The 13,808-nt window shown below is 36.9% G+C and overlaps 1 protein-coding gene across 1 annotated transcript in view; it reads right to left on the bottom strand.

The window, feature by feature from the left end:
• Positions 1-10,415, bottom strand: part of spon1a (spondin 1a) — a 281,369-nt gene extending 270,954 nt beyond the window's left edge. The window contains exons 1-2 of the mRNA XM_056478067.1: positions 9,946-10,415; positions 7,839-7,945 (exon numbers count right to left, since the gene is read on the bottom strand). Coding sequence (XP_056334042.1) covers positions 7,839-7,945; positions 9,946-10,183 — 345 coding nt within the window. The 5' untranslated portion in view covers positions 10,184-10,415. The remainder of the gene's footprint in view (positions 1-7,838; positions 7,946-9,945) is intronic.
• Positions 10,416-13,808: the final 3,393 nt, after the last annotated feature.

The raw sequence follows: 13,808 nt of genomic DNA, 5'->3' as shown, positions 1-13,808 counted from the left end.
CTATTGAGGTAAACATTAAGTTACAAAGTAGACATAGGCATTGTCTATTAGGCATTTTGTAGCATTTGTTTGTTAACTAAAACTAATCCTTTATCTGTTAATATGTCCATGCAAATATAATTTGTGTGAAAAGAAACAAAATTTGTTGCCATCATTCTGCCCCATAACGTTCATTTTTTGAAGAAACTGCAGTCAAACATATGTTGAAGTACATTGTTTGCGGTTACACAAATAAAAAACCTGAAGCACTGCTTGCCTGTTGCAGGCAATATTAATGCAAACCAGGTACACCACTCCATGACAGTACTCTTCCATATACTCTTAGAAATAAAGGTACAAAATCTGTTACATATAGTACATATAGGGTCCATATTGTAGCTTAAATGTACATGTAACAAATGAAAGGATCTGCATTTATTTTGTGCCAGACACAGCAGAACACCTTCTAGAGCAGGGGTGTCAAATTCAGTTCCTGTAGGGCTGCAACACTGCACAGTTTAATTCCAACCCTTCTTCAATACACTACCTGTAGGTTTTAAACAAGCCCGAAGGACTCAATTAGTTTGATCAGGTGTGTTTAATTAGGATTGGAACTAAACTGTGCAGAGCTGCGGCCCTCCAGGAACTGAGTTTGAGACCTGTGGCCTAGACCAATACCATTAATGACTTATTAATTTAATGCTGTGAGGGGGTTCTCCATTTCAAGGGATTTCAAAGACAAGATAAATACTGGAACCATATTGCTCCAACATACACTGCTGACAACTTGCATTCAAATTTCAGATCAAGGTCCCCTCCCTCCCCATGATTTATTTTTATATTTCTCTACCAACTGTCCAATCTGAATAAAGGCAAACAAGCCTTAAAAATATACTGTAACATAGAAAGAGGAATACAATATTGCTGGCTTAGTCACCCTAAAAAGTTATTGGTACCTGTTTTTGTTTGCAGCATACACAGTACAGTATACAGTGCAACTAGACATTTCCAAGTACACTATGTCCCGTGTCTCTGCCACTATATTATTTCATACATCAAGGATTTTGGCAGATCTTGTTACAGACTTGTGCCAGAACTCTGTGTTCAAGCTTAAAAAAATGCTCTGCCAAAAATCTCTTGGTACTTGATTTTGGTCTCCTTATGTAATATTCCATTATAGCACATTACCAGAAGCCCAGGGCTCTGGCTTTCTTTCTTCTGCTTAAATGAAAGGTCCCTTTCTGTCCACTTGCGTGATGCTACATTATTACAGGCCTTTTGTTAGTTCAGAAAGAATACAGGGTTGTGGCAGTTTAGAAGTGGAGATGATTAACATATGCATCCTAAAACTCAGTAATAATTTTGAACAAAGGACCCTTGTTTATATCCTACTGGACATGAGCTGAGCCATTATATCTGATAAAAAATCTGGAAAAAATATAAACTGTAGTAAAAGAAAAACTGTAATAAACATTCAGTGAAAAAAAACATATGCACAGTATGCGCAGTCCAGTCAATGGCTCTTCTTCAGGTTTGATTAATTGTTGGATTGTTTTAGGAGTTGCTCAGACACAATACAACACTGGACAACAAAAATGTATATTTACAGCTGTTTTAGGATATAAAAACACTGCAGGCAGAATATGTGACCAGACGAAATTCTTTCAGACAGAAAAAAAACAATATATACTAAATGAAGAATGTGCTTGTCAAAGCAATCTGTACCTATTAAACAAATAAAGACAAATAATTATTTCCCAGAGATGGGTTGTGGCTGGAAGGGCATCCGCTGCGTAAAACAATTGCTGGATAAGTTGGCGGTTCATTCCACTGTGGCGACCCTGGATTGATAGAGAGACTAAGCCAACAAGACAATGAATGAATGAATGAGTCAATGAATTATGTGATTGATTTGAATGATTGATTGTCTGGTTGGTTGGTTGGTTGGTTGGTTGGTTGACTAAATGACTGACATACTGACTGACTGACTGGTTGGTTAATTAATTGATTGACTGTTTGATGGATTGGATGATTGAATAGTTGGTTGGTTGGTTGGTTGGTTAGGTTGGTTGACTAACTGACTGACTGGTTAGTTGGTTGGTTGGTTAGTTGGTTGATTTATTGATTGATGGTTGACTGACCGACTGATTGATTGATTGATTGATTGATTGATTAATTGACTGATTGATTGATTGATTGTCTGTTGGTTGGTCGCCAAACTGACTGACTGACTGATTGACTGATTGATTGATTGATTGATTGAATGAAGGAAGGAAGGAAGGAAGGAAGGAAGGAAGGATGGAAGGAAGGAAGGATGGAAGGAAGGAAGGAAGGAAGGAAGGAAGGAAGGAAGGAAGGATTAATAGTCTGGTTGGTTGGATGGTTGGTTGGTTGGTAGGTTGGTTGACTAGCCGACTGTCATACTGACTGACTGACTGACTGGTTGGTTAATTGATTGATTGACTGTTTGATGGATTGGATGATTGAATAATTGGTTGGTTGGTTGGTTGACTAACTGACTGGTTGGTTGGTTGGTTGGTTGGTTGGTTGATTTATTGATTGATGGTTGACTGACCGATTGATTGATTGATTGATTGATTGATTGATTGATTGATTGATTGATTGATTGATTGATTGATTGATTGATTGATTGATTGATTGATTGATGAGGCAACTTTAGACATCAGAACAAACAAGCCATCTCATGAAATCACTTTGAAAATGCAGTGAGGTGGGAACATAATGCCCTCTACATCACAGAGGGAATCTCATTTAGTAGGTCATGACCCAAAACCCAGGCCTGCATACATCAGCATTGGGTAATGATGCAGATAATGCAAATAATAAACGCAATTTACCATATACTTCTGAATTCCTTACAGAGCAAACATTCTGTGTATGCTTTGTTGTTCACATTAAAGGTCCCAGATTCACATGCCATTGGCTACAATCTGATACATTCACACAAATGTCTAAAAGCATCAACATCACCATCATCAAAAGCATTCACAATCATTCAAATAAAATACTTGCCAGATTAAAATTTATTCATTTAGCCAATGATAAACAACTGGCTTTGCTACTGACTTACAAGAGTATGAACCGCATGTGTATTGTAAGCCAAACACATTTCTTAGTTTCGATTACTGGTTTTAAGATCATTTGTTGTTTACCTGTAAATGCTAAATCATTCAGTGGGATATTGTTGTCTTAACCACCACTTATCAAATGCAATTGTAAATATGTAATCTGCTAAATGAAACAAAACCGCTTGAGAACCACTAGTCTACATCCTACTTGCTAGACAAGAAATCTCTTCTTTGCAAGAGCAGATTTGAGCAGAGCATTTCTGCGGGGAGCTGAGATTTATGGTTTATGTGACATTTAATGGGCCTTTTTTCGTTCCGTTTCCACTCTCTGGCATAGCATGAGAGCCCGTGCAGAGAGGCAGCATATGGTGTTGATGTAAGAGCTTTGCCAGGTGTGGCTGAATCTGAGCTTGGATTCAGCGCACAAAAGGAGTACAGTAGATCCCACATTCAGGCTATCAGGATGGCTTCTTTAATGCAGACCATCAACGATGCGTGTGTTAAGTCTCCCGTAATTCATTGTTCCATGACTTTGGGCATCTAATATTCATGAGGCCCTGCCAAAGACAACTGTGAAAACTATAGGGGTTTGTACATAATTGGTGCTCTTTTGACATAGTGGCCAAACACATTACAAAAGTAATAAAGATTTTCTTTAAAGGGTTCTTTCAACCAGAAGGAAAAAGAGTATCATTATTTACTGAGCCCAATGCTGTTACAAACCCATAAGACCTTTGTTTATCAAACAGCAACAAAGTATACAGTTTATATACAGAAAACTAAGACATTTCTCTCCACTGATACCCTATGTGAAGCTTCAAACAGAGATAGTTCACCATAAACAGTTAAATTCTGTCATCATTTACTCGCCCTTCGATTGGTGCAAACAGACTTTCTTTCTTCTCCTCAACACAAAAAGAAGATATTCTGAAGAATAATGGAAAGCACCAGACTTTCATTAACCACATTTCCACTGTCGGGCCAGTGCGAGCCAACGCTTTTATCGGGCCATGCTGGGCCAATCGCCCAGGAGGTTGAGTAGTCAGACCGAAATCATGTCGCGTTTCCACTGTCGGGCTAGTAGCTTGCAGCGCATCACGCAAACGCCGCCCCAGAACATCCCCCGCATCAAACGTCACACAACCCGTCCACTTCAGTTGGAATCAGGCAGATAAAGCACACAGCATCGCATCATCACAAAATGATTACAATGAAGACAACCGAACCAAACAAATGACACGTTACTGTACAGAATTACATTATATGTCAACATTATATACATTATATACGCACAAGCCTTTGTATTTGTTTACTCACCGACCGACTGTTGGCATCAGAGGGATGACCCAGCGCAGTGAGCGCACCCATGCATAATATAAAACCACAGAAATTCTCAGGTAATAACTCGGCATGAAATGTATTTTAGAACATCCTTGTTTTGATAGACTTCGTCAAACATTCAGCCCAAATGCTCTGAAGAGACCTAAAACATATTCTTTTTCCCCTTGGCTATATGACACTTAAAGGTAATTCCCCTTTATTTGAGAGAATAATTTAAGGATGTTGCATATTATTCGGTGTTATTATTCTTAAGTAAAGGAAAGTGTTAAGTGTTTCAGCACATAAGAGCAAGTAGCCTAATAAAAGTGCAGGACTGAGTGACAGAAAAAAAACTGTAGTTTCTGCTTTCACTCACCCAAAAATTCTCTGTTTGCACGATTTGATTAATATCACCGTATCCAAATACTTTATAAATAATATTTTAAACCTCCTCCGGTGTTTACTGTTTTTAAAAAATATCTAAAATCTTTTTTTTCATTTTTGTAAAATGAAAGTTATTTATGGCTTAAAAATGGTTTAATTTATGTATTGTATATACCTACATTGTTATAGCTAGCTTTTTTTGTTTTATATTGGTTTATTTATTTATTGTGATTTTATTATATCCAATATTTATAATTCTTGAAATTATATCAATATAGCTTAGGCTATTTTTTCCAGATGACACTATTGTTTTGAGCCTAACAATGTGGACACGTAATTTGTAAAGTTTTATGTCTTTCTGTTGTATTCATATTTTGTATTATCTCCAAAATAAATTAAAACAGATAGAAGCTGCTCACGGCATCAACAGAGCTGTCAAGGGTGCGCGCTTTTGCCCGGTCTCTCACACACACACAGGCCTCTCAACACGCAAATATCAGGCACAAACACACCTTTTAAACTCTCGACAACCTTTACTGGCTACTGTGTCTTTAGTATGGTGTAAAGATTATTATGTGCTATTGTCTTTGATGAACCCAAAAGAGTACATGTCACTCAGCTACTCACCCGTTTGCACTGGCTGCCAGTTGCTGCTCGCATCAAATTCAAAGCTCTGATGTTTGCTTACAAAGCGACCTCTAGCTTTGCTCCTTCTTATCTGCTCTCACTTCTGCAGATTTATGTGCCCTCCAGAAACTTGCGTTCTGTGAATAAACGTCGCCTCGTGGTTCCATCCCTAAGAGGGAAGAAATCACTTTCCCAAACTATCGCATTCCATCTGCCCAGTTGGTGGAATGAACTCCCTAACTGCATCAGAAAGGCAGAGTCACTTGCTGTCTTCAAGAAGCGACTAAAAACTCAACTATTTAGTCCCCACTTTCCTTCCTAATCTTAACTGCCTCTCTGGCTATACCACTAACTGTACTCTCTCATTACTAATGCTTTGCTTCTTAGACTTTACACACCTGAAATTTGTCTATAGCACTTGTTCACTGCTGCTCTTATAGTTGTGTAAATTGCTTCCTTGTCCTCATTTGTTAGTCGCTTTGGATAAAAGCGTCTGCTAAATGACTAAATGTAAATGTAAAACATCAAGGAGGACGCAGCAAGGAAATGTCAAATTAAAACTTTATTATTTTATGCAACAGCCTTACATTTAAAAGGGAAACATAAGGGTGATCATAAGCAAAAAGACCTCTGACCTATAAGGTGTTTTATTGAATAGCCAATCTTAAACTGACCAGCTATATCTTTTCTTTCCCTTATTTATTTATAATTTTGGCACATGTACTCTTGAGCGATCGGAAATCTAGTGTAATGGGGCATGCCATCTTTACCAGACTCGGGCAAAGTCCGCCTCTCCTTTCAATCCGCCCCGAAGCCCCAGCTGGCCCTCTTTGGCCAAAGGCTGGCCGATGGCCCAGAGAAAGCCCCGCTTTTGCCCGATCAGGCCCCGGAAGTGACAGTAGAAACGTGACTGGCCTTGGCTCGCTAGCTTTAGGCGCGATAGTGAAAACGTGGCTATTGTATTTTTTTTATCTAACTATGAATGTCAATGACTGCTGATTCTTCAGAATATCCCAGAATATGTGTTCGATAGAAGAAAAAAACTCAAGCAAGTTTGGACCAACTTAAAGCGCCCCCATTTTGCCCATTTTTTTTTTTTCAAGATTTAGGTATTTAAGTATTATTTAAGTATTTTGCTTTGAGTTTTAGCTCAAAACACATATCAGATTATTTATTATACCTTTCAGGATATTGGAATTTTCTGGTCTGAACACAGTGTAGCTGTTTTTGTTGCCTGTGCCTCTGACACATGCCTGTCAGAGTGTGCCTCAATCTAAGCCTCCACTGCGTCAGATAAACAGCACAGTGACAGACATAACGGAAGCAGATCTCACATAACGTTTCTGAGAAATACTACAGAAAGAACTTTCCTAATGATTATTATTCACACACAATGTCATTACAAAGTTTACACACACATACACAGCGCACACGTTTAACTTGCGCAAATGTGACAGGATACACGTTAATATCCACTGCTTCATGGATATCCCTTATGTTAATGTGCAAAATAAACCTGATTAAACGTCTACAAACTGGAATTGAAGCATATTCTTTTATAATTGCACTGACATGCGACATGTGGTGATGAAGTAAAGATGGTAAAATCATAGTAATTCATTACAAACATGCACGTTTTAAACTTGTAAAATCTATTCTTGATCACATTTGATGATGACTGATGATCACACAGAGCTGAACAGCTCTTTTAATCCAAGTTCCTTTGCGCACATCCTGTCTTGTTGATATGATTATACACATTACTACATGTTAATACGCGGCTGTCAATCAATTCGGTGGGCAGGGAAACAGGATTACTACGCCATGTTGTGGTCAGCCTCAAAATGGGAAGGATTTGGATGCTATATAGTCAGGAAATAAAAAAAAAAAAAGAGGCTGATTGTCTTTACATCACCCCAATATGACAGTGGACACACTATACCTACACACAGTTCTTTCCAAACAGCTTACAAAAGATGATTTTCATCATAGGTGCCCTTTAAAGGGGAGAATATGGTGACAAAATATTGTGAATGTTATCCATTTGAATTGATTGCTTCAAGTCTTCTTAAGGGTCATTTTGTTTGTAGAGCATGTTATAATATATATATATATATATATATATATATATATATATATATATATATATATATATATATATATATATATATATATATAAATAATGAATAATTTACATTCAAATGACTAATCACATAGCATATTTGATGAAGAATTGCTTTATGTGGATTACATTTTGTTTACAAAAAAAAACTTTTTGCAATACATTTTGAACTTTCAAAGGAGGGATGTACATTTTATTAAAATATCTGCTATAAAAAGTTGACAAATCAAGCCAAATAATTTCACAATAAATTATATGATTCAATGATACTGGAGTGTTTTCATTTGGAAACTATTGTACTTCATCGAGATTCGTACCTGGAAATTTCCAGCATAGTCCTCCTCTTGGTCACCATTGTGCCCTTCCTTCAGTGCAATAAGTGTAAAGCCTCTGAAGTACGCAGGGTTGGTTGCATACAGGGTAACTGGAAATAATCACAGTAATACTGGTTAGCCTACATCATCTTTCTGGTTGCTTTCAGAATATCTGAGCAGACGGAAAATATTCAGAGAGAAACATCTGTAAAAACAAATCATATTTAATGAAGAATTAAATTGTCGAAACACTCTGTACCTACTGAACGATTAACATTATTTATTGACTGATGAGGCAACTCCAGACATCTGAGCTAACAATCCATCTCATGAAAACAAAAAATTCTATGAGGTGGGAACTTAATGCCCTCTACATCATAGTGAGAGTCTCATCTGGTGGGTCATGACCCAAAATGCGAGGTAGTATACATCAGCATAGGGTAATGATGCATTTAATGCAAATAATAAAAAGCAATTAACCATATAACTATGAATTCCATTCAGAAGAAACCTTCATTGTATTCATTGTTGTTTACATCAAAAGTCTTGCCTCCAGTAATATTCATCTGCCATTGGTTACAATCCAATGCATTTAGACAGCAGGCTGTGTGATATACCATTTGTATCAAAAACGATAAACAATGTACAGTATGCAGATTCATTAAAAAATACTTACCATATCCAAACCATTTTACTTTCACCAATGATAAAAATGCATGCAGTTTTTCATATTGCAATTCCAAAACTGTTACTGATTTTAAGAGCATATTTATTTACCTATGACTGCTACATCTGATTGGTTAAGCATTGTATTGGTTTTATATGGAGTTAGTACAAATAATAACAGCAATACTACAATTAGCATATATTAACTGTCTTGTTGCTTTCATTGGTTTTTAGGTAATAAAACACATACACTGATATTAGGTATCTGATACTGATCTGGTAGCATTTTAAAGCATTTTGGAGTAGAGGGGATCAAGAATATGGTAAGAAAGGATGTTGAAAAAGCTGATGCCAAAGCACAGTGAGTGCTGCTTATCCTCTAGCAGTTCACCGAAAGAGTACATGGGTTTATTCCAACCAAAATTGCATTTAAGAATTGCACTTGCTTTCTAAATCTAACTAACTAAACAAACTATTTAACTAACTAAACAAACTAACTAACTAACTAACCATCTAAATAAATAAATAAATGATTGCAATATAGGAACCAGGTTAGAAGTTTCCAATGTAATAAATCTTTAAAATCACAATTTATTTATTTAAAATAGTTCAATAATAAAAAGGCTATGATGATCTATATTATTCACATATAAAGTGATATAAATGCACACAATACAAATATAAAAATATATATGTAAAACCTCTAATTTACATAATGTTAATTAATTAGATGATAAAGTGGCTTTTTATTACATATGGGTATCTGAATTTAAATATCATTTTTTGTTGTTTCATCAGCATATAGAAATGAAACAACAAAGTATATTACAAAATACATTTTCAATTTTCCAATTTTCTTGAAAATCAAACATGAAAATTAAGCATTAAAAACAAACCAAGATTAAATCTGAGAGTATGTGTTAGTGGCTTGACATGTAACAATCTGATTCTTACCTGACACTGATAAAAATAGAGGCTCTATCTATCTATCTATCTATCTATCTATCTATCTATCTATCTATCTATCTATCTATCTATCTATCTATCTATCTAAAATATAGACTATATGTCAGCCAATACAGTTCATTATTCCACTCTACTTTTTCAGTTTTAATTGCTGAATGCACTTAAATCGTTATGGTAAAATATTATTATTTATTTATTTATTTATTTATTTAGTTTAGTTTAGAACAGACCACAAAACGCAGGCTGTAAAAAATCACTGTAAAAAAATAAAACTAAAGACCTTTAAATTCTTTCCATTAAAACAAATCTTAATTTCCACCAGCAACTATATTTCTGGGGGCAATACGATGCCAAAGCGTGCTGCCTATGCAACTAACCGGATAGTTTTCAAGACACATCACATCTCCGGCGCGCGCACATGAAGCATCTCTGTCCGCGCTGGTGGTCCTGACAACAGCTAAAACAGTGGCATATGTACCTCGATAAGTGCTGCCCGGCTGATAATGCTCCGGGTCTCCTTCCACTCTCAGCCTGAATTCACTGGTGCTCTCTCTCCTGCCTCCGGCTCCGTGCGGTTGTGCCCGCGTTATCCAGCTGCAGTAGCCGTCAGATGGAGACGTTCTGTCCGCTGGTTCCTCCGGCACACTCGCGCACACGCAGCCGGTGAACAGCAGCAGGACACCGACTCTCCACATCTCTGATCGCTTCGCTTTCATTATTGTTATTATATATTTTTTTCACTTATAAGCGTGCGTCTAGAGTGTTGAACTCTAGTCTAAACTAAACTTAGATGCAATAACAGGCTCCCATATACGCAGATGCTGATATCTCCGCCTTCACCGCGCTATTTTGCCATCCTGGACTGAAGAGAGAAAGAAAAGCGAGATGAGGAATCGCCCGTCTGTACGGAGTGGCACATTCAGACTGGACTGACTCTGGTGCTGCTGCTTGCCTCGCGCTGACAGCTGAATGGATTCAGCCACACAACTTCAAACAAAGACCACATGCTCAGAGCAGAGGAGCCTTTCGGATTTACTGAGGACCGTAACCTTTCTCCCAAGTAATTCTCATTGACCAATTAATTCCCAACTGTAAATGGAGATGGTGCATATCGTTTAAGTTCACAAACGCGCACACAATGTTTTCCTAAGTTAAATATACAATAAATATATTACACTTATAATATAAATATATTACAATCAGTGGTTCTTAAAATCCCTTCTTTTTTTTTTGTAGTGTGAAGTGCATTAAAAAAACAACAACAATTTCCTGTATAGAACAAAAGTGTGGATATTAAATGCTCTTTGTATAACCATATGATGTCATTAAACATTAAAATAGAGTGCTGTGCACTTTGTATAAAAATATAAAATGTTTGTCTTGTTAGGATTTGTTTAAAACCTAAACGTTTTTTTAAAATAATTAAATAAAGTACTGCATTCAAATTTTACTCATTTTACTCTGTCAAAGTTTATTGTTGACTTTTATACATGCTGTAACTTTATACATTTGAAGAAATGTAATAATAAAGCCTTTGCAATATAACAGTAATGACAATGATAAAATAGTTTATCACTGAAAATATAATTCACACAGCTATTTATATCTGCATAATTTTAAATTGTAAAATAAAATAATTTTTAATTGATAATTTATTGTAAAAATAAATTAATACAATTTTCCAAATAAAATTTAATTTCAAAACATTGAAATGATACAACTAAAGGACAAGAATGCTGACCAAAATTTACCAAAATCATCCAAGATATGTACTGCAGAGCAACCCTGGGGTGAATAAATAATGACAGATTTCATTGTTTGCACTATATTTTACTTCCCTTAGAAATACTTACGTAATATATTAGTCATATATTAGTACCTAAATATAGTAGCTATATTTCCTAGATTTTACACTTCTTGGTCAGACCATGTGATTGGTCTTTAACACACAAATTATTTAACACCTAGCAAGCTGTCTATTAGCAATTAAATAGTAATGTAAACATTTAACAATTAAAGAACAAATTAATTGGGGCGGTGGTGCAGTGGTTAGTGTTGTTGCCTCACAGCAAGAAGGTCGATGGTTTGAGCCTCTACTGGGTCAGTCGGCATTTCTGTGTGGAGTTTGCATGTTCTTCCCGTGTTCGCATGCATTTCAGACACCACTACAAATGTCTGCTCCCTCTAGGTGCAATTTTGGATACAGCCATGTGTCTAGTCTCGCCATGACATCATATATTTTAAATTTCTGGTTAGTTTTTAAAGAAAATAGTGAAAAACCACATGCTGTGTGTTTAATTAGACTGCATAAAGCAGCACTGTAACATTGTATGATAGGTGGCTCAGTGTTTATCACTGTCACCTTACAGCAAGAAGGTTGCTGGTGCAAGTGCCGGCTGGGCCAGTTGGCATTTCTGTGTGGAATTTGCACGTTTTCCCCAGGTTCGCGTGGGATTCCCCCACAGTCCGATGAAAATGGTGTACGTGAATTGGGTAAACTAAATTGGCCTTAGTGTGTGAATGTGTGTGTGTGAATGCAAGAGTGTTCGGGTATTTTCCAGCACTGGGTTGCGGCTTGAAGCGCATCTGCTGTGTAAAACATTTGCCGGAATAGTTGGCGGATCATTCCACTGTGACAAACCTTGATAAATAAGGGACTAAGCTAAAGGAAAATGAATGAATGAATTTAGTATGATAAAAAAACACAGCTTCTTCTCTACTTGTTTAAGACAAAGATCAGCAAGCAGTGGACTATTGCATAATAAAAACTCTGTTGCTATTGTGCCTCGTCACATTCATCTCTTGTCAGGCTCTCTAGGCTCATCTCTCTCTCTCTCTCGTTCTGGTCCGCCGTCTGGCTTTTCAAGTGTCTTTCCGGCCAAATCACTAAGGGGAAACAGGTGTTAATCGTTACTATGATTGACCCACTTTTCAGCCATCGATCTCCTGATCTGCTTTTCTCTGTTGCGGGTAGCCCAGACACGTCCTCCCTACCACACCCATGAGTTTGATTTATGCAGGAGACCTATAGATGTAATGAAGATAACAACTCCCATGACTCCACATTCAACCCCAAATTCATCGTTCTGAAAACGTACTGTTATATACATTTCTAGAGAGTGCCAAATATGTCCCAAGAGGTCCGTTTTTTTGCAGTTTTTGAGGTCGCTGTGTGCATTTTTCAGATATTAAATTTCTCATGCGAGTGCTGTTTGCACCTGCTGTTCTTGCGTGAATCCACAAGAGGCCGCTGTTGAATGACTGACTGACTGACCGATTAACTGACCCACCCTCTCCCTTCACCAAACCCAACCAATGGTGTTTTCAAAAGCACCGATTGAACCACCCACCCACCCATTTTCCTAAACCCAACCAACATTGTTTTGAAAAGCAATCCAGACAAAGAAAACCCCTTGCCTGATTTTTACCACATTTTCAGATTTTACCACATTCTCACCCTGTTATTCACTTGTCTATATTATTTTTTGGCTTCTGTTTTTGTCTTACCTGCTTTCTGGAACCGTTCTTCACTGGGACTCAAACCCTGTCATCGTGGTCAACTCCTCTCTGCATCTCAAGTACACGTACATGGCGAGCTGACTGGACAAACTGGTAACAGTGGGAAAGCCGTCCATACAGAGATAAATGGTCAGCTGGTAAGCACAAAAAGCAACGGCTTCATACTGCCCTGTAGTTTTCATTTTAAAGACGAAATGCAGCAATACGTATTTCTGGCTACATACTACGCAATCTCCAGAAATGCATATAGGGTTACGTTTTCAGAATGAGCCGCAAAGCAGCTGTAGCAGCAAAAAAAACAACAAAAAAAAACATATTTTTACAAACAGTATGATTACTTTACCCAGTGGCTTAAAGTTGGCATGAAATCAATATTTTTTATTTTATTAATTTTTTATGTGTATATAGTAGTGATTGTTATAAATAATGAATCTGTGCACATCATTATTAACAGCTAAATTAATTTGACCTCATAATCTATTGTCAAATACCACAGCCTTCCCTGCCTTCTCAAAACAACTTTTTTTTACTCCTGGTGACATAGAATGCCTAGGAGGGGCTATAAAGGCATGTCTTGTCTCTGTCTTGCTTTTGTCCATTCTTCAGTCTTCCTATATTTTGTTAGCAATGCCCATCTTTCAATGATCCAATCAGTTCCCAAATGATAAAATCATTCACCTACATTTTGTTTCTCATTTCATGGTCATTTCAATTGGATGTATATTCATTCATTAATTAATTTCCCTCTGGCTTAATGCCTTATTTATCAGGGGTTGCCACAGCGGAATGAACCGCCAACTATTCCAGCATTTGATTTACACA

Source organism: Danio aesculapii, chromosome 18 (genome assembly GCF_903798145.1).
Source record: "Danio aesculapii chromosome 18, fDanAes4.1, whole genome shotgun sequence".
NCBI lineage: Eukaryota > Metazoa > Chordata > Actinopteri > Cypriniformes > Danionidae > Danio > Danio aesculapii.
Note: the sequence above shows the minus strand (reverse complement) of the source record. Positions and strands in the feature narration are given on the sequence as shown.